Source organism: Hylobates moloch, unplaced genomic scaffold (genome assembly GCF_009828535.3).
Source record: "Hylobates moloch isolate HMO894 unplaced genomic scaffold, HMol_V3 SCAFFOLD_10, whole genome shotgun sequence".
Lineage (NCBI taxonomy): Eukaryota > Metazoa > Chordata > Mammalia > Primates > Hylobatidae > Hylobates > Hylobates moloch.
The window spans coordinates 26,034,462-26,059,075 of NW_026652285.1; the positions used below are offsets into that span (position 1 = coordinate 26,034,462).

Here is a 24,614-nt window from a genome sequence, read left to right on the forward strand (position 1 = left end):
GCCCACCACCATGCCCGGCTAATTTTTTGTATTTTTAGTAGAGACAGGGTTTCACCGTGTTAGCCAGGATGGTCTCAATCACCTGACCTCGTGATCTGCCCGCCTCAGCCTCCCAACGTGCTGGGATTACAGGCGTGAGCCACCGCGCCCAGCCAGACATTTCTTATCTTAAACCCATTTCCTTAGTGCCCTGGAAAGCAGGTTAATCCGTCAGATTCACTAGGGGTTAAGTGTGATAATCACCAATCAGCTTTCCCTGCTAAGTAAAATACATGCATTTCAATGCACACTCTTATCATATCTGGAGGGAAGGAGTTAGTGATGCTGTGATTTGGCATGTTAATTTAAGGAGAGAAGGGAGGTCAGGAGAGCTGGGTGGTGACCTGATCAAATATCTCCATACATATTTCACCTAGGATGGCTTTAGGTCCTAAAAGGAGTAAAAGGTGAAAACACTAAGTGATATTCAAAACAAAAGAAAAAGATGAAAAATAAGAACCTTGGTTAAAGAGCAGTCGAAATAAGTAATGATTATAGCTAAAATTTATATAGCACTTTTTATGAGAGGCCAGACGCTGTTTTAAATACTTGATATATTTATTTGCTCACTTCATAATTGTAACAAGCCTATCAGATAGGTACTATTTTTATCCCACTTTACAGAGGAGAAACTGGGGCACAGAATTTTAAGTGATTTGGCCAGACGCGGTGGCTCATGCCTGTAATCCCAACATTTTGAGAGGCCAAGGCGGGTGGATCACGAGGACAGGAGATCCAGACCATCCTGGCTAACATGGTGAAACCCCGTCTCTACTAAAAATACAAAAAATTAGCCGGGCGTGGTGGCGGGCGCCTGTAGTCCCAGCTACTCGGGAGGCTGAGGCAGGAGAATGGTGTGAACTCAGGAGGCAGAGCTTGCAGTGAGCCAAGATCACGCCACTGCACTCCAGCCTGGGCGGCAAAACAAGACTCCGTCTCAAAAAAAAAAAAAAAAAAAAAATTTTTAAGTGATTTATCCAAAGTCACAGTCACAACACAGGTAGTAAAGGCATGGAACTGGAATCATAACGCACAGTCTGTTTTCAGAATGTCTGTTCTTCACACTATAGTAGTCTTGTTTTTTCTTTTTTTTAAACTAGAGATGGCATCTGGCCATCTTGCCCAGGCTGGTCTCAAACTCCTAGGCTCAAGCGATCCTCCAGCCTCAGCCTCCGAAAGTGCTGGGATTACAGATGTGAGCCACCGTACCCAGCTACTACAAGAGTATTAGAAAGTGGGAATTTTGGCCAGGCTCAGTGCCTCACGCCTGTAATCCCAGCACTTTGGGAGGCTGAGGCAGGCGGATCATCTGAGGTCAGGAGTTCGAGACCAGCCTGACCAACATGGAAAAACCCCATCTCTACTAAAAATACAAAATTAGCCAGCCATGGTGGCACATGCATGCAATCCCAGCTACTCAGGAGAATCACTTGAACCTGGGAGGCAGAGGTTGCAGTGAGCCGAGACTGCATCATTGCATTCCAGCCTAGGCAACAAGAGCAAAACTCCATCTCAAAAAAAAAAGGAATTTTAGTTGATTTTTAAGTAACCCACAAACCAACCATTGTAACTAGCCAATGTGATCTTACGGTATTTTAATAGACATACTAGTACTTGGATTTTGAAGGATCTAGTAGTCTAGCTGTAACAGACCCACATCTGGATGCTATTCTAATTCTGTGTATCAAAATTGAAATGGAACACTAAAAAAACCAAACACATCCAGGGAGGGACAACCAGGGTGTGAGGAGTTGAAGACCTTGAACATTTTGCCCAGCAAGAAGATGCAGGCAACAGGAGTGAGGTTAGGAGAGAAAAACGTGAATTACAGAAGAGTGGCCCCTCAAATACCTGGAAATCTGTACAAGAAAGGATAAATCACTCCAGGACTAGAACCTGTCTCCTCATAACATCTTCTCCCAAATTCTTCCCCATGAAGTAATACAGAGGTCTCCACCCTGGCTGATACTAAAAAATATATACAGCAAGAAAGATGCTTGGGAACGAAACCAGTGCTTAATTGGAACCTCTGAGAGTGGGGCCAGGTTTCAAATTTCAAAAGCTACGGCTGGGCACTGTGGCTCACGCCCAGCACTCTGGGAGGCCTAGGCGGGTGGATCAGCTGAACATCAGGAGTTCAAGACCATCCTGGTTCCACCACTTAGATCACTTAGCGTGTAGCTAGTGCCCCATCTCTACTAAAAAATACAAAAAAATTAGCCAGGCATGATGGTGGATGCCTGTAATTCCAGCTACTTTGGAGGCTGAGGCAGGAGAATCTCTTGAACCCGGGAAGCAGAGGTTGCAGTGAGCTGAGATCACGCCATTGCACTCCAGCCTGGGCAACAAGAGCAAAACTCTGTCAAGAAAAAAACAAAAAACAACAACAACAAAAAAACAAAACCACTCCTCAGATGATGCTAATATGAGGCCAAAGAATAATAATAAATTTATTCATGATCATAAATAAATATAACAAGAACCTCGAAATCAGAGCAGAGATCTGGGCTCAACTCTGAATACGCCTCAGAATCACCTGAGGAGCTCTACAAAGCCAGATGCCAGTTCTTAGCCCAGAACTAGCAAATAGTAATCTCCAGGGTTCTAATGAAGCGGTACACTGTAGACTGTACAAGGACACCACGGCAGAAGAGGAGGCTGGAGAAGGCTCTCCTGTCAAGATATCTGAACTTTCGGCCGGGCGCGGTGGCTCACACTTGTAATCCCAGCACTTTGGGAGGCCGAGGCGGGCGAATCACGAGGTCAGGAGATCGAGACCACAGTGAAACCCCGTCTCTACTAAAAATATAAAAAATTAGCCGGGCGTGGTGGCGGGCGCCTGTAGTCCCAGCTACTGGGAGAGGCTGAGGCAGGAGAATGGCGTGAACCCGGGAGGCGGAGCTTGCAGTGAGCCGAGATTGCGCCACTGAACTCCAGCCTGGGTGACAGAGCCAGACTCTGTCTCAAAAAAAAAAAAAGAAAAAAAAAAAGATATCTGAACTTTCTTCCAAGATGGGGTAAGACTTTGAAAAGCTTTAAACAGACAAGTGATAGTTTGATTTACATTTCAAAAAGATCCCTCAGGCTGCAATAATCCTGGTGGGAGGCGGTGGTGGATCAATTTAGGTAGCAGCATTATTATAAGTGTTTTGAGGCGGACATCCATCTTCTGTGACATTAAAGAGCTACATGTGATGGGACTTGGTGGCTGACTGAAGGGCAAAGGTGACTCAGAGAAAGGGAGGAGTAAGTGACAACCTTCCAGGTTCCTGTGGCATTTGGTGTTCAGATGGAGGTCACATGCTCAGCATGGTAAATGTCATGGCAGGAGTGCCAACATTGAGAGGGCAATTGGGCCACAAGGTCTCTAAACACTGTTTGTTCTATAAATTACTGTCAGGCTTGATTCCCTCAAGACATTACAGCTGCAGCAACTCAAAATAATGCTGTAGGAAAAGAAAGTAGATATTTAACCAAAAAGGGTTCAGGGTTTGTACTCCTGACTGGTAAAACCTGCCATCCCCTCAGGAAAAGAGGGAGAGGCAAGAGAAAAATCAGGCAGAAACATCAGAGCCAAAATGCCTAGGGGGCCATGGCAAGAGCTGTTAACTGTCTCCCAAAATCTGTGTGCTTGCCTCCAGGCCATTTTCCACACTGTGGGTAGAGAGACCTTTTCAAGACACAAACTTGATCTTGCCACTCCCCTACTTAAAACCTCCCTGATGACTGCTCTGTTCTTAGGCAAAAAAACAAGATTTGTTATCTTAAGGCAGAATAGTATGGATCTGAATCCTGGTTCCACCACTTAGATCACTTAGCGTGTAGCTAGTGCCAGTTATTTATCCTCTTTGTGCCTTAATTTCCTCATCTATAGAAAGGGGAGAAAACAGTGCTTACCTCACAGGGTTGCTGTACAAATTCATCAAGCTAATGAACACGTAGCACTCAGGAGCCCAATAGCGTACAGCATGTGTTTGTACTCATTACTAGCATGACCGACATCCTGGCTGGCTCTGCCCCTCTCATATGGCTGGTACCAGCTGGTGGCTAAGTTCCTGGCACTCACTCTGCTCCTTCTTCAGGTCCTCAAAAACACCAGGCTCCTGCCTGCCACTGGCCCTCACACATGCCTTCCTTCTATCACCATCACCATGACTTGCACCCAAGTACTGTGACTCCATAACTTGGACTCATAACCACTATGCCGGACTGAAAGCCCCATGAAGACAAGAAGAGTCTTGGCTTTTGCTCACTATCGTGTCCTACCCTGAACCCTGGCATCCAGCATAGTGTCTGGCTCATAATAGGTGCTGAAAAAAATAGGTATTGAATGAATGAACCACTGGAGTGAATTACAACTAAACTGTGTAGCCAGGTTCTCCCAAGTGAGGACAATGCGCCCAATTAGAAAATATTCTGAGGAATAGGCCAACTCTTCCAGTTTTGCTGTTCGAAAAATTCAAGAATGATCAAGAATCACTGATTCAAGAATAATCCTTCAGTGACTCTTCAATAAGAGTAAAATCACAGCACTCCCCAGCTCAAAAACACACACTAACATCTCATTGTCCAGTGCAAAATCTTTACCCTTATCTCAGGCTCTCTAACTACTCAGCCAACTTTAGCCCCTTCCAGTTCCTCTCTCCAGCCTACAGATGACTTTCTTTTTTTGAGACAGGGTCTTGCTCTGTTACCCAGGCTGGAGTGCAATAGTACCATCACAGCTCACTGCAGCCTCAACCTCCTGGGCTCAAGCAATCCTCCCACCTCAGCCTTCTGAGTAAGTGGGATTACAGGCACATGCCACCATGTCTGGATAATTTTCTTTTTTTCTTTTTTTTTTTTTGGTAGAGACCCAGTCTCACCATGTTGCCCAGGATGGTCTCAAACTCCTGGGCTCAAGTTGTCCTCCTACCTCAGCCTCCCAAAGTGCTGAGATTATAGGCATGAGCCATGGCACCCAGCCTCCAGTTGACTTTCATAAGTGTTGTCTTCCTTCAAGTCAACTTATCTCCTCCTTGCCCCCCACCCACAGACTTTGTTCCTTTTTCACATTTGTTCTTGCCTAAAATGCTTTTTTCTCTGGGTGGCATTATCCGTCCCTTTCCTGTGTCTGTCAGACAGGTTCTCCCTAACCCCACCCCTAGTCCAATGACTGCTTTCACTCTGAATCCCCACGGTATATATATAAGCATCTGAGGCTCTTTCCTATTGCCTTTGATTCTACCTCCTTCACTTGAGGAGCAGCTCTCTGCTGGCAACCACGTACCATCCTGATTTAGAACTTCCCACAGGCTAACTTAAGACACCAAATAAATACTTGCACACACATGTAAACACCACCTCCCATTACAGAAGTACACCTCCCCTACTGAACAGATGATGGCCACGATATTGAAAAGCATGGCATCAACATGACAACTGCATCCTGAAAGATCAGCTCTAGCCTATAGGTTTGGTTATCTTGAATTTCGAGTTTGGAGAGAAGCAAAGTATTTTTCTAATAAACTGTGAATGCTGAGGAATTCACCTTCATAGGAGTCAGAAACAGGCTGCCAAACTTTTCAAAAGAAAAACAGTGGTAGGTTGAGCAAGCACATTGTCATGTCAGATTTTCCAGGCTCAAGGGCCACTGAAGGGAGAAGGGCAAGTAGCTGGAAAAAACCTGTGGGTACTGTTATCTTTGGCCAAAGCTCAACTAAAAGAATCACAAAAACATCCACTGATCTAAAATGCTATGTAAGTCATTAATATTCATCTAAGAGAGGCAACTGAAATAAAGCCGATAAAGAGAACTTAAGCCATTCTCCTACCTCAGCCTCCCAAGTAGCTGGGATTACAGGTGCCCACCACCACACCTGGCTAATTTTTGTATTTTTTTGTAGAGATGGGGTTTCACCATTTTGGCCAGGTTGGTCTCAAACTCCTGACCTCAAGTGATCTGCCTGCCTTGGCCTCCCAAAGTGTTGGGATTAAAGGCGTGAGCCACTGTGCCTGGCCAAGAATTTAAATTTCTGAGTCTCAAAGTCATAAACCTATAATATGGCTCAATGCTTACCGCAGTGCTTACTGGAGAGAAGGAAGATTCTTTTCTCAAATTTATTCAGGTCACTTTCCCTATACGAGATACTAAGGTAGTCCTGGTCACTTACATGGAACAATATACCTGGGGCTGACGATGCTTGGATATATAGAAGTCCTTCAGTAAAAGAAACTATGAACTTTTGAGGCAGAACCTCAAATTCAGAAGGCATTTGTGGTGGTTGGATAACATGGCCCTAAATTCTCTCATTATGCTCCACTCTCTGAGAGGAGGGGGTCTTTGTTCCCTTCCTTTGAATCTAGCTAAGTCCATAACTGCCCCAACCAACAGAGTATGCTGAAAGTGGCGAGATGTCATTTCCACCTGATTTCATTGGAAGGCTCGTTCTCCAGAACCAGCCACATTCTGTGAGAAACCCAAGGCAGAAGGCCGGGCGTGGTGGCTCACGCTTGTAATCCCAGCACTTTGGGAGGCCGAGGCGGGCGGATCACGAGGTCAGGAGATCGAGACCACGGTGAAACCCCGTCTCTACTAAAAATACAAAAAATTAGCCGGGCGTGGTGGCGGGCGCCTGTAGTCCCAGCTACTCGGAGAGGCTGAGGCAGGAGAATGGCGTGAACCCGGGAGGCGGAGCTTGCAGTGAGCCGAGATTGCGCCACTGCACTCCAGCCTGGGCGACAGAGCGAGACCCTTTTAAAAAAAAAAAAAAAAAAAGAAACCCCAAGGCAGAAGGGGAGGCCACAAGTAGGCACGCGGTCTACAGTCTCAGCTGAAATCAGCCTTTGAATCATCGCAGCCCAGACATCAGATACAGGAGTAAAGAAAATTCCAGATGATTATTGCCCCCAGCCACTTGAGTCTTCTCAGTGAGACCTCAGACATCGCAGAGCAAAGACAAGCCATCCCTGCTGTTATCTAAATTCCATCTTCGAACATAGTCAAATGATTGCTGCTTTAGGCCACTAAGTCTGAGCTGGTTTATTGCATTCGGCGACTAGAACATTTTTACTAACATAGTGATTGAATGTAGACTTAATAATGAAAGAGTCCCACTTCCATAAGAAAAAAATTCATAATTTTAAAGGAAAAGGCTTTGCTGTTAAAGTTTTTTTTTTTTTTTTTTTTTTTTTTGAGACGGAGTCTTGCTCTGTCGCCCAGGCTGGAGTGCAGTGGCATGATCTTGGCTCACTGCAAACTCCACCTCCCAGGTTGAAGTGATTCTCCTGCCTCAACCTCCCAAGTAGCTGGGACTACAGGCACCCGCTACAACACCTGGCTAATTTTTGTATTTTTAGTAGAGACGGGGTTTCACCATATTGGCCAGGCTGGTCTCGAACTCCTGACCTTTTGATCTGCCCACCTCAGCCTCCCAAAGTGCTGGGATTACAGGCATGAGCCACTGCGCCCGGCCTGTTAAAGCTATTTTAATAGTAAATTTATTTTCTCCATGCACTCCTTTCTAAATTATTCAGCCCCACTTTCTTTCAAAACAACGTTTATACACTGACAATTCTCAAATTTATGTCTCTAGCCCCATCCGCTAATATGAACACCAGACACCTATAGCCAACTGCCTCTTCAATATCTCCACCTGGATGTCTAAAATGCATGTCAAACTTAATGTATCCAAAGCCAACCCCTTCATTAAAAACCTCTCGCAGCCAGCTTCTCCTCCAGTCTCCCCCATTCTAGCAAGTGACATCTCCATTCCTGCACATGCTTAGGCTAAAAACCTTGAAATGAGCCTTAACTTCAACTCCAGTCTCTTTCTTCCTCCCCCTCCTCCTTCCCTTCCTCCTGCCACACCTATTCCATTAACAAATCCTGTTGGCTCTATCTTCAAAATATATCTGGAGGTGACCAGGCACAATGGCTCAGGCCCATAATCCCAGCACTTTAGGAGGCTGAGGCAGGTGGATCACTTGAGCTCAGGAGTTTGAGACCAGCCTAGGCAACATGGCAAAACCCTGTCTCTACGAAATATACAAAAATTAGCTGGGTATAGTGGCGCAAGCCTGTGATCCCAGCTACTTGGGAGGCTGAGGTGGGGGTATTGCTTGAGCCCAGGAGGCGGAGGTTGCAGTAAGCTGAGATTGCACCACTGCACTCCAGCCTGGGCGACAGAGTGAGATCCTGTCTCAAAAAAAAAAAAAAGGAAGGTGAGCCCTTCTCACAACCTCCCACTGACGCAGTCTTAATCCAGGCCACCAGCATCTCTTACCTAGACAGCTGGACTAAGCTAACTGGCCTGGATGCTTTCATCCTTGTCCCTCTACCTTCTATTCTCCACATTACAGATCCTTTCAAAATAAGAGTCCTGGCTGGCACGGTGGCTCAAACCTGTCATCCCAGCACTTTGGGAGGCTGAGGCGGGCAGATAAATTGAGGTCGGGATTCGAGACCAGCCTGGCCAACAAGATGAAATCTCGTTTCCACTAAAAATATAAAAATTAGCCAGGTGTAGTGGCGGGCACCTGTAATCTCAGCTACTCGGGAGGCTGAGGCAGGAGAAGTCGCTTGAACTGAGGAGGTGGAGGTTGCAGTGAGCTGAGATCGCACCACTGCACTCCAGCCTGGGTGACACAGTGAGACTCCCTCTCAAAAAACATAAAAATAAAAATAAATAAAAAATAAAATAAAAATAAAAACAAAAATTCGCCGGCACGGTGGCCCAAGCCTGTAATCCCAGCTACTAGGGAGGCTGAGGCAGGAGCATAGCTTGAACTCAGGAAGTAGATGTTGCAATGAGCCGAGATTGCGCCACTGCACTTCAGCCTCGGCGACAGAGCAAGATTTTGTCTCAAAAAAAAACAAAAAACCAGAGTCAGATCATTTCATTCCCGTGCTCAAAACCCACTCAGGAAAAAATCCAAAGTCCTACCACGGCCCATGGGTCAATCCATTTTGCCCAGATGTCTCTCTTTGCCTCCTACCCTACAGCTCTCCCCTTGCTCACAGCTGTCCCCTCTCTGCTCCTGGAACACACCTTGCCCATTTCTGCCCTAGGACTCTTCTCTCCACCTGATAGGCTCTTTCCCTAGATATCTCCATGGCTTGCTCCCTCACTTCGTTCAGGTCTCTGCACAATGTCCCTTGACACCCCTCTATCTAAAACGGCAACATCTCCCCTGCTGAATTCTCCTTTACAGTACTCTTCACCCTCCATTGTTCATATATATTTTTTCATATATCTCCTTCCAATATGATCAACTAGGAACTTAAGCCCCATAAGAACAAAGACATTCTTCAGTTCACTGCTATTTCCCCAGCAACTACAGAATGCTCAAATATTTGAATAAATGAATGAAAATTAAATAAGTTTTTCAAAAATCTGGAACACACTTTTAGCATAGAGAAAACTGAAGTACCATAGGAGGCTAATTCACTTCATATAGCAGCATAAACTGCCCTTCCTTAAGTAGGAGACAATAGGTACAATAATGCATGCAAATGTAAGTGGTAAAGCAAACATACAAAGTTTCCCAATAGAAGAGTTTAAATTAAAATCTAAACTTCCAGCCAGGAGCAGTAGTGGACGTCTGTAGTCCCAGCTACTCAGGAGGCTGAAGCAGGAAGATCACTTGAGCCCAGGAATTCGAGGCCAGCCTGGGTAACATAGGAAGACCTTATATCTAAAAACATAAAAATAAAAATCTAAGCCTCAAAAGAAAAAAAAATAAACAAAAGGCATTTCCTATAAAGTTAAACTGTTACAGAATTGTTTTTCTTAAACTGCAATAATGAGACTTTAGCACTCCCTTGTCCTCTAAAAGACATTATTTCATGACATGTGCCCATTGGTAGTATTTGAGAATCTAAGAAAGTAGATCACACTAAATATTGATATGCAGACACTAAAATCATACAACCACTTGGATGACTAGATTTGAGATATTCCCAAAGTGACAGGTTTTTGTTTTGTTTTGTTTTGTTTTTTGAGACAAGGTCTCGCCCTATCGCCCAGGCTGGAATGCGGTGGTGCAATCTCAGCTCACTGCAACCTCTGCCTCCTGAGTTCAAGCAATTCTCCTGCCTCAGCCTCCCTGGTAGCTGGGACTGCAGGCATGCACCACCACACCTGGCTAATTTTTGAAATTTTAGTAGAGACAGGGTTTCTCCACGTTAGCCAAGCTTGTCTCGAATTCCTGGCCTCAAGTACTCTGCCTGCCTCAGGCTCCCATTGCAACCAGCCTTTTTTTTTTTTTTTTTTAACTTTTATTTTAGGTTTGGGGTTACACGTGCAGGTTTGTTATATAGGTAAACTCGTGTCAGAGGGGTTTGTTGTACAGCTTATTTTCATAAAATATTAAGTATTAAGCCCAATACCCAATAGTTATCTTTTCTGTTCCTCTCCCTCCTCCCACTCTCCACCCTCAAGTGAAGCCCAGTATCTGTGGTTTCATTCTTTGTGTTCGTAAGTCCTTATCATTTAGCTCCCACTTATAAGTGAGAACATGTGGTCTTCGGTTTTCTGTTCCTGCATTACTTTGCTAAGGATAATAGCCTCCAGCTGTATCCATGTTCCTGCAAAAACATGATCTCAGCCGGGCGCGGTGGCTCACACCAGTAATCCCAGCACTTTGGGAGGCTGAGGTGGGAGGATCACGAGGTCAGGAGTTCAAGAACAGCCTGCCCAACACAGTGAAACCCCGTCTCTGCTAAAAATACAAAAATTAGCCAGGCATGGTGGAGGGCACCTGTAATCCCAGCTACTTGGGAGGCGGAGGCAGAGAACTGCTTGAACCCGGGAGGCGGAGGTTGCAGTGAGCCGAAATCATGCCACCTGCATTCCAGCCTGGGCAATAGAGCAAGACTCTGTCTCAAAAACAAACAAACAAAAACATGATCTCATTGTTTTTTATGGCTGCATAATATTCCACAGTGTATGTACCACATTTTCTTTATCCAATTTGTCACTGATGGGAATTTAGGTTGATTCCATGTCTTTGCTATTGTGAATAGTGCTGCAAGTAAATCTCTTTTTTTTTTTTTTTTGAGACGGAGTCTTGCTCTGTCCCCCAGGCTGGAGTGCAGTGGCGCAATCTCGGCTCACTGCAAGCTCTGCCTCCCGGGTTCACGCCATTCTCCTGCCTCAGCCTCCTGAGTAGCTGGGACTACAGGCGCCCGCCAACACGCCCGGCTAATTTTTTGTATTTTTAGTAGAGACGGGGTTTCACCGTGTTAGCCAGGATGGTCTCGATCTCCTGACCTCGTGATCCGCCCGCCTCGGCCTCCCAAAGTGCTGGGATTACAGGCTTGAGCCACCGCGCCCGGCCAAGTAAATCTCTTTAAATAGCAAATCTACTGCCTGCTTTTCAATGCTTTACCCTCAAGAAACTTGGGCTACAACTCAATAACAAAAAGCAGCATTTTTGTTGTTATTGTTTTTAATTCAGTTTTGTTTTGTTTTGTTTCTAAGAGACAAGGTCTCACTCTGTGGCCCAGGCTGGAGTGCAGTGGCAGGATCATAGCTCACTATAACCTCAAACGATCAAACTCCTGGGCCTAAGTGATCCTCCCACCTCAGCCTCCTGAGTAGCTAGGACTACAGGTACATGCCGCCAAACCCAGCTAATTAAAAAAAAACTTTTTTTTAGTGATGAGGTCTATGTTGCCCAGGCTGGTCTCAAATTCCTGGACCCAAGCGATCCTCCTGCCTCAGCCTCCCAAAACACTGGGATTATACAGATGTAAGTCACTGCACCTTGGCCATGTGCTGACTTCTTGTTGTTGTTTTTTTTTGAGAACGAGTCTTGCTCTGTCTCCCAGACTAGAGTGAGGTGGTGCAATCTCGGCTCACTGTAACCTCCACCTCCTGGTTCAAGTGATTCTCCTGCCTCAGCCTCCTGAGTAGCTGGGATTATAGGCGCCCACCACCATGCCCAGCTAACTTTAGTATTTTTAGTAGAGATGGGGTTTTGCCATGTTCACCTGGCCTCAAGTGATCCGCCCACCTTGGCCTCCCAAAGTGCTGGGATTACAGGCATGAGCCACCGCACCCAGCCATCTTCTCATTTCTTTGGTGAGATTATGTTTGGTTTTTGCTTCTGAAGATTTCCCTGTTTTTCTTTTTTTTGGTTTTCTTTGAGAGACAGAATCTTGCTCTGTCGCCCAGGCTGGAGTGCAGTGGCGCAATCTCAGCTTACTGCAACCTCCGCCTCCCAAGTTCAAGCATGCCCCACCTACAGGTGTGCACCACCACACCCAGCTAATTTTTTTTATTTTTTATTTTTTAGTAGAGGCAGGGTTTCACTGTGTATTGGCCAGGCTGGTCTCGAACTCTTGACCTCAGATGATCTGCCCACCTCGGCCTCCCAAAGTTCTGGGATTACAGGCGTGAGCCACCGCACCAGGCCTCCCTGTTAAGCTGAGTTTATCCAGTATTTCTAGGTGTTTTGTACAAAAGAGTTTTCAGGGCATCTAGCCTAACATAGAGCAGAAACAGAAGTCAGGATGAGTCAAGTAACAGTATTTGAGAAAACTTTAGAGGTAGAACCAACAAGATTTGCTAATGCTTTGAATGAAAGCAGAGATAAGACAGAACAGGGAATTTAAGAATGATTCCTAGATTTCTGGCTTGCACAAAGGAGTAGATGGTGGTCTACCATTTATTTAGATGGGGAAGTCAGACAGGGAGAGAGGCACAAACTTGTGAAGAGAAAAGTTTAAGAGTTATATTTCGGGCAAGATAGACAGGAGACAACTACAAGTTACCTGAGGGAAGATGTCAAGTCTGCAGCAGGATGCAGGAGCTGGGAGCCCAGTGACTGGGTGGAGGGCCACACTTGGTAGTCATGACAGTGGCTAATGCATCTTCACAGTAAAAGCCAAAATAGGCAGGGCCCAGTGGCTCACGCCTGTAATCCCAGCACTTTGGGAGGCTGAGGCGGGAGGATCATCTGAGGTTGAGAGTTCGAGACCAACCTGACCAACATGGAGAAACCCCTTCTCTATTAAAAACACACAATTAGCCAGGCATGGTGGCGCATGCTTGTAATCCCAGGTACTCGGGAGGCTGAGGCAGGAGAATCACTTGAACCTGGGAGGTGGAGGTTGTGGTGAGCCGAGATTGTGCCATTGCACTCCACTCTGGGCAACAAGAGTGAAATTCCGTCTCAAAAAAAAAAAAAAAAAAAAGCCAAAATAATGGATTAGATAACCCACAGAGAGAATACAGAAAGAAAAGAGAGCCCCAAGGCCGGGCGCAGTGGCTCACGCTTGTAATCCCAGCACTTTGGGAGGCCGAGGCGGGCGGATCACGAGGTCAGGAGATCGAGACCACGGTGAAACCCCGTCTCTACTAAAAATACAAAAAATTAGCCGGGCGTGGTGGTGGGCGCCTGTAGTCCCAGCTACTCGGAGAAGCTGAGGCAGGAGAATGGCGTGAACCCGGGAGGCGGAGCTTGCAGTGAGCCGAGATTGCGCCACTACACTCCAACCTGGGTGACAGAGCGAGACTCCATCTCAAAAAAAAAAAAAAAAAGAAAAGAGAGCCCCAGACAGAGGCCTAGAGCACATCAACGTTCAAGTTCAAGTAGAGAAGTTTGACCAGGAAAGTTAGCTTAGGAGGACCAGTAAGACTGATGGAAAACCTGGGGAATATGTTGTCACAGAAGCCAAGGACTGTGTTTCGAGAAAAAAACAGTTCAACTATGTCTAATACCACTGAAAGGCGGAGCAGCATAGCGACAGAGCAGTGTCCATTCAATTTGGTAATACAGAGTTCACCCTTGACACATCCCACCCTTCCTTCAATTAGGTTAATGCTTCTGAACTCCAAGACAAATCCACCAAGAAGTGCAGGATGGCACTCAAGCCACTCTCATTACTTTTATTCTTAGGACTGACTGCCTTAATGTCTCCCAGTACCCCCTTGGGAGATTATCTTCTCAATTTTGTCCTTTAATCTGATCCCCTCCCCTGCCGCAAGAAAAGTAATTGAAAAGAGTCCAAGAAGAATGACCTCTACAAACAGTGATTCTCCTCCCTCAAAATATTATTTCTCCACTGTTTTAATTCCGCCTAGGTTCAGAAATGTTCAGATCTTAAGGAGGAATCAGAACATAATGTATATATTACTCTCTCCAGAATACAATGTATAAGGGCAGGGAGATTACTCTAAACATAAAGATCAGTATCAGTATCCGTGAGCCCAAGAGTTGGAAACCAGCCTGGGCAACATAGTGGGACCCCATCTCTACAAAAAATAGAAATAATTAGCCAGGCGTGGTGGCACGTGCTTGTAGTCCCAGCTACTCAGGAGGCTGAGGGCAGGAGGACTGCTTGAGCCTGGGACGTCAAGGCTGCAGTGAGCCATGATCGTACCACTGCACTCCAGCCTAGACAACAGAGCAAGACCCTGTCCAAAAAGAAAAGAAAGATCAGTATCTGTCTTCCACACTGTGGCCCAATGGCCAGTCTTATGTAGACACCAGGGAATCCGAAGGTTAAAATTACAGAGGAGGGGACTGGGAGGAGGAATGCGAGTACTTCATATCCTTGTCTCCATTACACATGGGCTTGAATTCTACAAGAAAAATTTTATGCTAGCTAAAAAGCTTTAAAGGGGAGAAATTAAATATATCCAAAATATACAAAGAACTCTTAAAACTCTCAACAATTAGAGAACAACCCAATTTAAAAACTGGGCAAGGATCCTTTTGTAGTTCATAAACACCTAGTTCATAAGCGTCCACACTCACATGTGAGATCTCCCCCCTTCAAACCTTGTTATGACATTGGAACGTTACTATCTGATGTGAAAAAAAATAATTTTTTTTATTTTAATTGAGGCTGGGCCAGGCACGGTGGCTCATGCCTGCAATCCCAGCACTTTGGGAGGCTGAGGCAGGTGGATCACCTGAGGATAGGGAGTTCGAGACCAGCCTGACCAACATGGAGAAACCCCGTCTCTAATTTAAAAAAAAAAAAAAAAAAAAAAAATTAGCCGGGCGTGGTGGCTATAATCCCAGCTACTTGGGAGGCTGTGGCAGGAGAATCGCTTGAACTTGGGAGGTGGAGGTTGCACTGAGCTGAGATTGTGCCACTGCACTCCAGCCTGGTCAACAGGAGCAAAACTCTGTCTCAAAAAAAAAAAAAAAAAATTGAGGCCAGGCGTGGTGGCTCACGCCTGTAATCCTAACACTTTGGGAGGCTGGGGCAGGTGGATTGCCTGAGCTCAGGAGTTCAAGACCAGCCTGGGTGACACGGTGAAACCCCATCTCTACTAAAATACAAAAAAATTAGCAGAACATGGCGGCGTGCGCCTGTAATCCCAGCTACTTGGGAGGCTGAGACAGGAGAATCACTTGAACCTGGGAGGCGGAGGCTGCAGTGAGCTGAGATCGCACCATTGCACTCCAGCCAGGGCAACAAGAGTGAAACTGCGAAACTCCGTCTCCAAAAAAAAAACAATTTTAATAGGTATACCACTATACACCCATTAAAATGGCTAAAATCCAAAACACTGACACCACTAAATGCTGGTGAAGATGTGGAGTAACAGGAACTCTCACTCACTGCTGATGGGAATGTAAAATGGTACAGTTGTTTTGAATATAGTTTGATAGTTTCTTACAAAACTAAACATACTCTTACCATATGATCTAGCAATTGCACTCCTTGATATTTATCCAGAGGAGGTGAAAAGTCCTGCACTGGAATGTTTATAGCAGCTTTATTCATAACTGCTCAAACTTGGAAGCAACCAAGATGTCTATCCTTCAGGTGAATGTTTGATAAACAACATGTGGTATATCCATACAATAGAGTATTACCAATGAAAAGAAACAACCTATCAAGCCACAAAAAGACATGAAGAAACCTGAAATGCATATCATTTAGTGAAAGAAGCCAATCTGAAAAGGCTACATACTGTACATCCAACTATATGACATTCTGGAAAAGACAAAACTATGGAGATAGTATAAAAGATCAGTGGTTGCCAGTGGTTCAGCAGAGGAATGAACAGGTGGAGCATAGGGGGTTTCTAGGGCAGTGAAACTATTTTATATAATTGTATACTGGCAAATATACATCATCACACATTTGTCAAAAGCCATAGAATGCTCAACAGAGTGAAATGTAATGTAAACTACAGACTTTAGGCCGGACAGAGTGGCTCACACCTGTAATTGCAACACTTTGGGAGACTGAGGCAGGAGGATTGCTTAAGCTCAGGAGTTTCAGGCTATAGCAAGCTACGATGATGCCACTGCATCCCGGCCTGGGCAACACAGTGAGACCCTACCTCTAAAAAATAATAATAATAAAATAAAAATAGAAATAAAATAAACTCAGGAATTTGGTTAGTAATAATGTATCAAGTTGGTTCATCAGTTGTAAGGGACGTACTATACTAATGCAAGATGTTAATAATAGAAGTTGTGAGAGAAAGTAAGGTGTATATGGAAACTCTCTGTACTTTCCACATAATTTTTCTGTAAAACTAACACTGCTCTAAAAAATAAAGTCTAGACTGGGCGTGGTGGCTCACGCCTGTAATCCCAGCACTTTGGGAGGCCGAGGCAGGCGGATCACAAGGTCAAGAGATCAAGACCATCCTGGCTAACAGAGTGAAACCCTGTCTCTATTAAAAATACAAAAAATTAGCCAGGCCTGGTGGCTGGCAACTGTAATCTCAGCTACTTGGGAGGCTGAGGCAGCAGAATCATTGAACCCAGGAGGCAGAGGTTGCAGTGAGCCGAGATCCTGCCATCGCACTCCAGCCTGGGCAAAAAGAGTGAAACTCCATCTCAAAAAAAAAAAAGGAAAAGAAAAGAAACCCCATCTCTACTAAAAACACAAAAACTAGCCGGGTATGGTGGCAGGTGCCTGTAATCCCAGCTACTTGGGAGGCTGAGGCAGGAGAATCACTTGAACCCGGGAGGTGGAGTTTGCAGTGAGCCAAGATCACTCCACTGCACTCAGCCTGAGTGACAGCGAGACTCTGCCTCAAAAGTAAAATAAAATAAAAATAATAAAGTCTATTAATTTTTAAAATACATTAATTGAGCTTTATGGTTAAGTTTTTAAAAAGATAAATCTGACCCATAAAGTTTAAATAATAGTCAAGATGGAAGATGAGTGATCTCCCCAAGGAGACAAGCTTTTCTATGAAAATCTTATCAAAATGTACAATGTACTTAGAAAACTAAGTGACCTCATTACGCATCATAGTTTTGCATGATGTAACCACTCTTCAGAGAATATCTCATTTTGTCCATTAGCTCCCACACAAGAGAAGGTTAAGGAAATTCCACTATGCATGAAACTATAGTCCCACAATGTAAGTGAAGTGGTGGCCATGCCTGGGAAAGAAAGAGAATACACGCTTAGAGAGAATCTAGAAAGAAACACTATCCAGTTTGTTGGGGATAGCTCATGATCTAAATTCTAAAAAGCAAACCCATATAGAAACTAGTCTGGGCTGGGCACGGTGGCTCACGCCTGTAATCCCAGCACTTTGGGAGGCTGAGGTGGGTGGATCACCTGAGGTCAGGAGTTCGAAACCAGCCTGACCAACATAGTGAAACCCCCGTCTCTACTAAAAATACAAAAAAATTAGCCAGGCGTGGCGGTGCATGCCTGTAATCCTAGCTACTCGGGAGCCTGAGGCAGGAGAATTGCTTGAACCTGGGAGGCAGAGGTTGCAGTGAGCTGAGATCGTGCCATTGCACTCCAGCCTGGGCAATAAGAGTGAAACTGCATCTCAAAAAAAAAAAAAAAAAAAAAAAAAGAACCCAGTCTGAAGCATGAATTCACATTATGTTTTCCAGTCAATCACTCAGCCAAAGAGAACCCTGAGGTGGCCAAGATAATTTAACAACCCTATCAAGTAGATGTTATTCCCATTTACAGATAAGGACAGAAATGTTAAGTGACTACACATGGATGCAAACTTGGAGTCTTCAAACTCCCAGGCTAGTAGCCAAATTACCTGTTTTTAAATCTCATCTCTGCTATCTGATCTCTGCCAAGCAAATTTCCCTTTGAATTTGTTATGCAAACAATTACGAGAATAAAGGAAAATGAGAGCTTTATATACATTACATGTAATAACTGGAAGTTAACTTTACTAAGACATCTGAAATAAATCAACACTTATAAAACTTAAAGGCTATTCTTTACCAGAATCGTCTGTAGAAATTAACACAAGCAGTCAGAAAGTACCTTAAAACAAAACCAACATTAATCTGGTAATGTCATGACTTCATAAAATATCCTTAATATTCAGGTACATGCATACCAAGAAGAGTAAACAGAATAAAAAAAACTCTAAAGCATTTTTCATTCACTACTTGTCTACTCTTCCACTTACCTTTATCTCTAAAACAAAAACATTTTCTAAACCCTGTGGATATGATTTCACTAATCCAAAGAAGACTTTATATTCTATGGTCCTTGTAACGCCACGTTTCTCAAACTAAGGACCAAGGACCATCTGAATCAGAATATCTGCTATGCCTGTGAGGATGACCCCAGATAAACTAAATCAGACTCTCTTGGGCAGATCCATAGATTCTTTCTTCTTTTTAAGCAAATAACCCAGGAATTCTCATGTTAAAATCTTTGGACCAACCTTTCTCAAACTCTTTGCTCTCATGGCCCCTTTATTTATTATTTTTTTAAGTTTAGAAGAAATAATAAGCAAGCCGGGTCAGGTGGCTCACACCTGTAATCCCAGCACTTTGGGAGGCCTAGGCAGGCAGATCACCTGAGGTTGGGAGTTCGAGACCAGCCTGACCAACATGGAGAAACCCCTGTCTCTACTAAAAATACAAAAATAGACGGGTGTGGTGGCTCATGCCTGTAATCCTAGCTACTCGGGAGGCTGAGGCAAGAGAATCACTTGAACTCGGGAGGCGGGGGTTGTGGCGAGCCGAGATCACACCATTGCACTCCAGCCCAGGCAACAAGAGCGAAACTCCATCTCAAAAAAAAAGAAAGAAAGAAACAAACAAACAAAAAGAAAAGAAAAGAAATAATAGACCCGGGTGCAATGGCTCACACCTGTAATCCCAGCACTTTGGGAGGCCGAGGTTGGCAGATCACGAGGTCAGGAGTTCAAGATCAGCCTGGCCAACATGGTAAAACCCTGTCTCTACTAAAAATGCAAAAATTAGCCAGGTGTGGCGGCTAGCCCCTGTAATCCCAGCTACTCAGGAGGCTAAGGCAGGAGAATTGCTGGAACCTGGGAGGTGGAGGTTACAGTGAGCCAAGATCATGCCACTGCACTCCAGCCTGGGTGACAGCGTGAGACTCTGTCTCAAAAAAAAAAAAAAAGAAAGAATGACTGAAAAACCAACTGAGATATTGGCAGATATTTTCTCAAAAATGAAAGAAGGGAAGCTGTCTGTTCAGGGAAAGCAACTGACAATATTTGTTGCCAATGATAAAATTTGAGCTTTAGAGTAAAAATCAGAATTTGAGAAAGTTTGTATCCACCATTGTGAGTCTGACAGTTTTCTAATATTAATGAATATTAATGAAACCCCATCTCTACTAAAATTACAAAAATTAGCTGTGTATGGTGGCGCACACCTGTAGCCATCCCAGCTACTCGGGAGGCTGAGGCAGGAGAATCACTTGAACCCGGGAGGCGGAGGTTGCAGTGAGCGGAGATCACACCATTACACTCCAGCCTGGCGACAGAGCAAGACTCCATCTCAAAAAACAAAAAAACAAACAAACAAAAAAAAAACAGGCCGGGCGTGGTGGCTCACACCTATAATTCCAGCACTTTGGGAGGCCAAGTCGGGCGGATCACAAGGTCAGGAGATCGAGACCATCCTGGCTAACACAGTAAAACCCTGCCTCTACTAAAAATACAAAAAATTAGCCGGGCGTTGTGACGGGTGCCTGTAGTCCCAGCTACTTGAGAGGCTGAGGCAGGAGAATGGCGTGAACCCAGGAGGCTGAGCTTACAGTGAGCCCAGATTGCACCACTGCACTCCAGCCTGGACGACAGAGTGAGACTCCATCTCAAAAAAAAAAATCGGGGGTTTGTGGATTTGTGGGGGGTACAATTCCTGCCTGTCCAAGTGACAGACTCATTTAATTATCCCCAAGTTAATGTTTAAGTGCAATGGGGTAAAACATGCACTCTGTTAACTAAAAAGCCACATTTCCAAATAGTATACATATTATGATTAAAACATTAAAAATATACGTGTACAGATTTATTCACAGAAGCCCAAAAACAAATGTCAGAATATTCATTGCAGCAATGTTTCTGTCTTTGGAACTTGACTCAAGGTTCCTCCTGTTGGCTTCTTCCTGAGAGACAGCCAATGCTAATTTGCTGCCCAGGCAAATCATCTATGCCTATCATTAGGAAATCAAATTTATGATATGCATAGCCTACAATACTACTATGTAGTTTTTTTGTTTTTTTGAGACAGAATCTTGCTCTGTCGCCCAGGCTGGAGTGCAGTGGTGTGATCTCAGGGTTCAAGTGATTCTCCCACCACAGCCTCTCGAGTAGCTGGGATTACAGGCACACACTACCATGCCTGGCTAATTTTACTATGTAGATTTTTTAAACATGAGGCATATACACATGTATTTGCATTAAGTGTTCTCTAAGATGAAGTGACAAAAAGCAAAATACAGAGTTTGGTGTATTTGCTGCGATCTATAGAAGGAAAAACACCCAGAGAATAACATGTTTGCATGCATACACATGAAGTAACTCAGGAGAGATAAATAGTAGGTAACTAGCTGTCCCTGGGAAAGAGTCCCAAGAATAAGGTGCAGACTAACTTTCCACTTACTACATATCTTTTGTACTGATTCATTTCAAAATTTACTCTAAAATATTGGTATTACAATAAAGAAAACTGGAGTCTAGAACTGAATGACAAAACTGATAACATTCTTACTACAAATCTGTGGTTAAGATTAACATTAATCTTTCCTAGGCAAAGGGGAAAAAGTTTAACCCAAAGACTGTATGGATCTTCTCTACCCTCCGTCTCCAGTCTCATTCCCATTACTCAGAAAATATTCTCGCTCTTTTGCGGTTAGTGCGGCGGGAGAAGCCATGAGCAGCAGCAAAGTCTCTCGCGACACCCGGTACGAGGCGGTGCGGGAAGTCCTGCACGGGAACCAGCGCAAGCGCCGCAAGTTCCTGGAGACGGTGGAGTTGCAGATCAGCTTGAAGAACTATGACCCCCAGAAGGACAAGCGCTTCTCAGGCACCGTCAGGCTTAAGTCCACTCCCCGCCCCAAGTTCTCTGTGTGTGTCCTGGGGGACCAGCAGCACTGTGACGAGGCTAAGGCCGTGGATATCCCCCACATGGACATCGAGGCGCTGAAAAAACTCAACAAGAATGAAAAACTGGTCAAGAAGCTGGCCAAGAAGTATGATGCGTTTTTGGCCTCAGAGTCTCTGATCAAGCAGATTCCACGAATCCTCGGCCCAGGTCTAAATAAGGCAGGAAAGTTCCCTTCCCTGCTCACACACAACGAAAACATGGTGGCCAAAGTGGATGAGGTGAAGTCCACAATCAAGTTCCAAATGAAGAAGCTGTTATGTCTGGCTGTAGCTGTTGGTCACGTGAAGATGACAGACGATGAGCTTGTGTATAACATTCACCTGGCTGTCAACTTCTTGGTGTCATTGCTCAAGAAAAACTGGCAGAATGTCCGGGCCTTATATATCAAGAGCACCATGGGCAAGCCCCAGCGCCTATATTAAGGCACATTTGAATAAATTCTATTACCAGTTCAAAAAAAAAAAAAAGAAAATATACTCACTGGGTATAGAGGTATGTACTCCCATTGGAAAACTTAGGGTAAACGTCCATGGAATCTATGGGGCACTGCTGACCCAGGACACCTGGGATATTTCTGCAGAAACAGGATTTTTTTTTTTTTTTGAGATGGAGTCTTGCTCTATAGCCCAGGCTGGAGTGCAGTGGCACGATCTCGGCTCACTGCAACCTCCACCTCCCAGGTTCAAGCAATTCTGCTGCCTCAGCCTCCCGAGTAGCTGGGATTACAGGCGTGTGCCACCACACCTGGCTAATTTTTGTATTTTTAGTAGAGATGGGTTTTCACCATGTTGGCCAGGCTGGTTTCGAACTCCTGACCTCACTCAGGTGATCTGCCCACCTCGGGCCTCCCAAAGTGCTGGGATTACAGGCGTGAGCCACCATGCCCAGCCAGAAATGTGTTTTTTTTTATTAATAAAGTTTCTTTCTTTTTTTTTTTTCTGAGATGGAGTCTCGCTCTGTCTCCCAAGCTGGAGTGCAGTGGCACGATCTCGGTTCACTGCCAAGCTCCGCCACCCGGGTTCACACCATTCTCCTGCCTCAGCCTCCCGAGTAGCTGGGACTACAGGCACCCACCACAACGCCCAGCTAATTTTTTGTATTTTTAGTAGAGACGGGGTTTCACCATGTTAGCTGGATGGCCTCCATCTCCTGACCTCGTGATCCGCCCGCCTTGGCCTCCCAAAGTGCTGGGATTACAGGAATGAGCCACCACGCCCGGACAATAAACTTTCCTTCTTAGAGCAGTTTTAGGTCCACAGCAAAATTGAGTAGAAAGTACAGAGATTCCCATACACCCCCTGTAGCCATCACACACACAACCTCCCCCACTATCAAAATCCTGCACCACATTTGAGAAACAGAAATTTTAGATGGTTCTATGAACCTAGGACTCTTCAATACAGTAATTAGGACTCTCAAGTGTCTCATATGCTTTTAGTTATACGCAGTCTACTCATTTATTCATTGGAATAGAAATGGAAAATAACACATGGGATTAAGAATGAGTATTAATTATTCCTTTTTTTTTTTTTTTGAGACGGAGTTTCACTCATTTCCCAGGCCGGAGTGCAATGACAAGATATCCGCTTACTGCAACCTCCGCCTTCCAGGTTCAAGTGATTCTCCTGCCTCGGCCTCCCAAGTAGCTGGGATTACAGGCACCTGCCACCACACCTGGCTAATTTTTGTATTTTTAGTAGAAATGGGGTTTCACTAGGTTGGTCAGGCTGGTCTCGAACTCCTGACCAGGTGATCGACCCGCCTCGGCCTCCCAAAGTACTGGGATTACAGGCATGAGCCACCGCACCTGGCCAGATTATTCTTAATCAATTGATTATTTCTGGCTCCAGAATGCTTCAATTATTCCACCTGCCCCTATGTATAAGCGTTACCACCCTAATTATGCTTGTTTTTGTTTTTTGGTTGTTTGAGACGGAGTCTCTGTTGCCCAGGCTGGAGTACAGTGGCACAATCTCGACTCACTGCAACCTCTGCCTCCCAGGTTCAAGCGATTCTTGTGCTTTAGCCTCCAGAGTAGCTGGGATTACAGGCACGCATTACCACGCCCAGCTAGTTTTTTGTATTTTCAGTAGAGACAGGATTTCGCCATGTTGGCAGGGCTGGTCTTGAACTCCTGACCTCAAGCGATCCACATGCCTTGGTCTCCCAAAGTGCTGGGATTACAGGCGTGAGCCATCGCTCCCGGCCTCCTAATTATGTTTCATTTTGGTTAATGTTTCAATAAATGTGCTTTCCCTAAACATACTGATGAAAAGAGGCCCAAATGCAAAACTGATTTGTCAGAGAAAGTCAGTCTGAGATGAAATATTTATTATGTCTAAACCACAAGTAGAAAAAAATCCAAAGGCCAACTATTTTAATGCTAACTCAATGCAATATTGCACTTTGTTTGGTTTATGGGAGAGATAATTACACGGCTAACATCTGGGTTTTCAAGATTACATTGTGGGGAGAGAAGGGGAAAACAAGAAAAGTCTAATGCTTTTAGATTCTGTCAGAAAAAGTGTTTGCTAAAAATCAAAACAAAATGAACATGAGAAAAAATGTGAAAAAAACTTGCATTTTAGGAAGCTTTCACTGAAGCAGGTGCTCAAGTTCAGACTCAAATCTTCCAACTCTCGTAATAAGAATGAGAGGTCAGAATACCACAAACTAATCAAATCAATCAAAGAAAGCGGGAAACAGGTGGCTGACACCAGACTGGGCAGGGTTTTCCTAAATTGGGCTTACCTTCACTAATCCAAATCAGTTTTCAGAAATGGCTTCTACAAAAACTACCCAAACATCCCCCTAATAATTTGCACTCCTCCTCCACAATAGGGAAGCCAAGCCGTTTATTTCCCAGAAGGTTTACTTTCTCTTTCAAGCTCTGCTGGCTTCTTCCTGCCCTGCATACGGCCAGGAAAAAAGAAAAGCACTGTCTTTTCTTTCCTGCCTTCTCTAAAACTGGGGAGATGGGGTGAGAGAACCTGTTTCATGGACAAGCTGGGTGGTTCTTAACTGCAACACTATTCTGAGTACAGATTATTTTGCAAAGGAAAGTTACAGGACAGGAAAATAAAGGTCTACCCCTCCAACTAATTCATACACATGTACATTTGCATGTACGCACACACACAGATGTGAGGGCACATTTAATTCAGCTGAGTGATGTGAGGGCACATTTAATTCAGCTGAGTAATGTGCAGCAATCAGCTCCCAGCTTCATACCTGGCCACTGGGATGCCTCCTCA

General features: G+C 44.7%; 2 protein-coding genes and 1 non-coding gene across 9 annotated transcripts in view; 2 read left to right on the top strand and 1 right to left on the bottom strand.

Annotated features, from left to right (window-relative positions):
• Window positions 1-24,614, bottom strand: part of STAT3 (signal transducer and activator of transcription 3) — an 80,514-nt gene that overhangs the window by 46,619 nt on the left and 9,281 nt on the right. The window lies entirely within an intron of this gene.
• On the top strand, window positions 14,737-14,841 carry LOC116476072 (small nucleolar RNA U13). Its single transcript, XR_004250137.1, has one exon. It is a non-coding gene; the product is annotated as a small nucleolar RNA U13 (small nucleolar RNA).
• Window positions 21,126-21,829, top strand: LOC116474866 (large ribosomal subunit protein uL1-like). Its single transcript, XM_032761148.2, has one exon. It carries the CDS (start codon window positions 21,126-21,128, stop codon window positions 21,780-21,782), a length of 657 nt encoding a protein of 218 aa, XP_032617039.1. The 3' UTR covers window positions 21,783-21,829.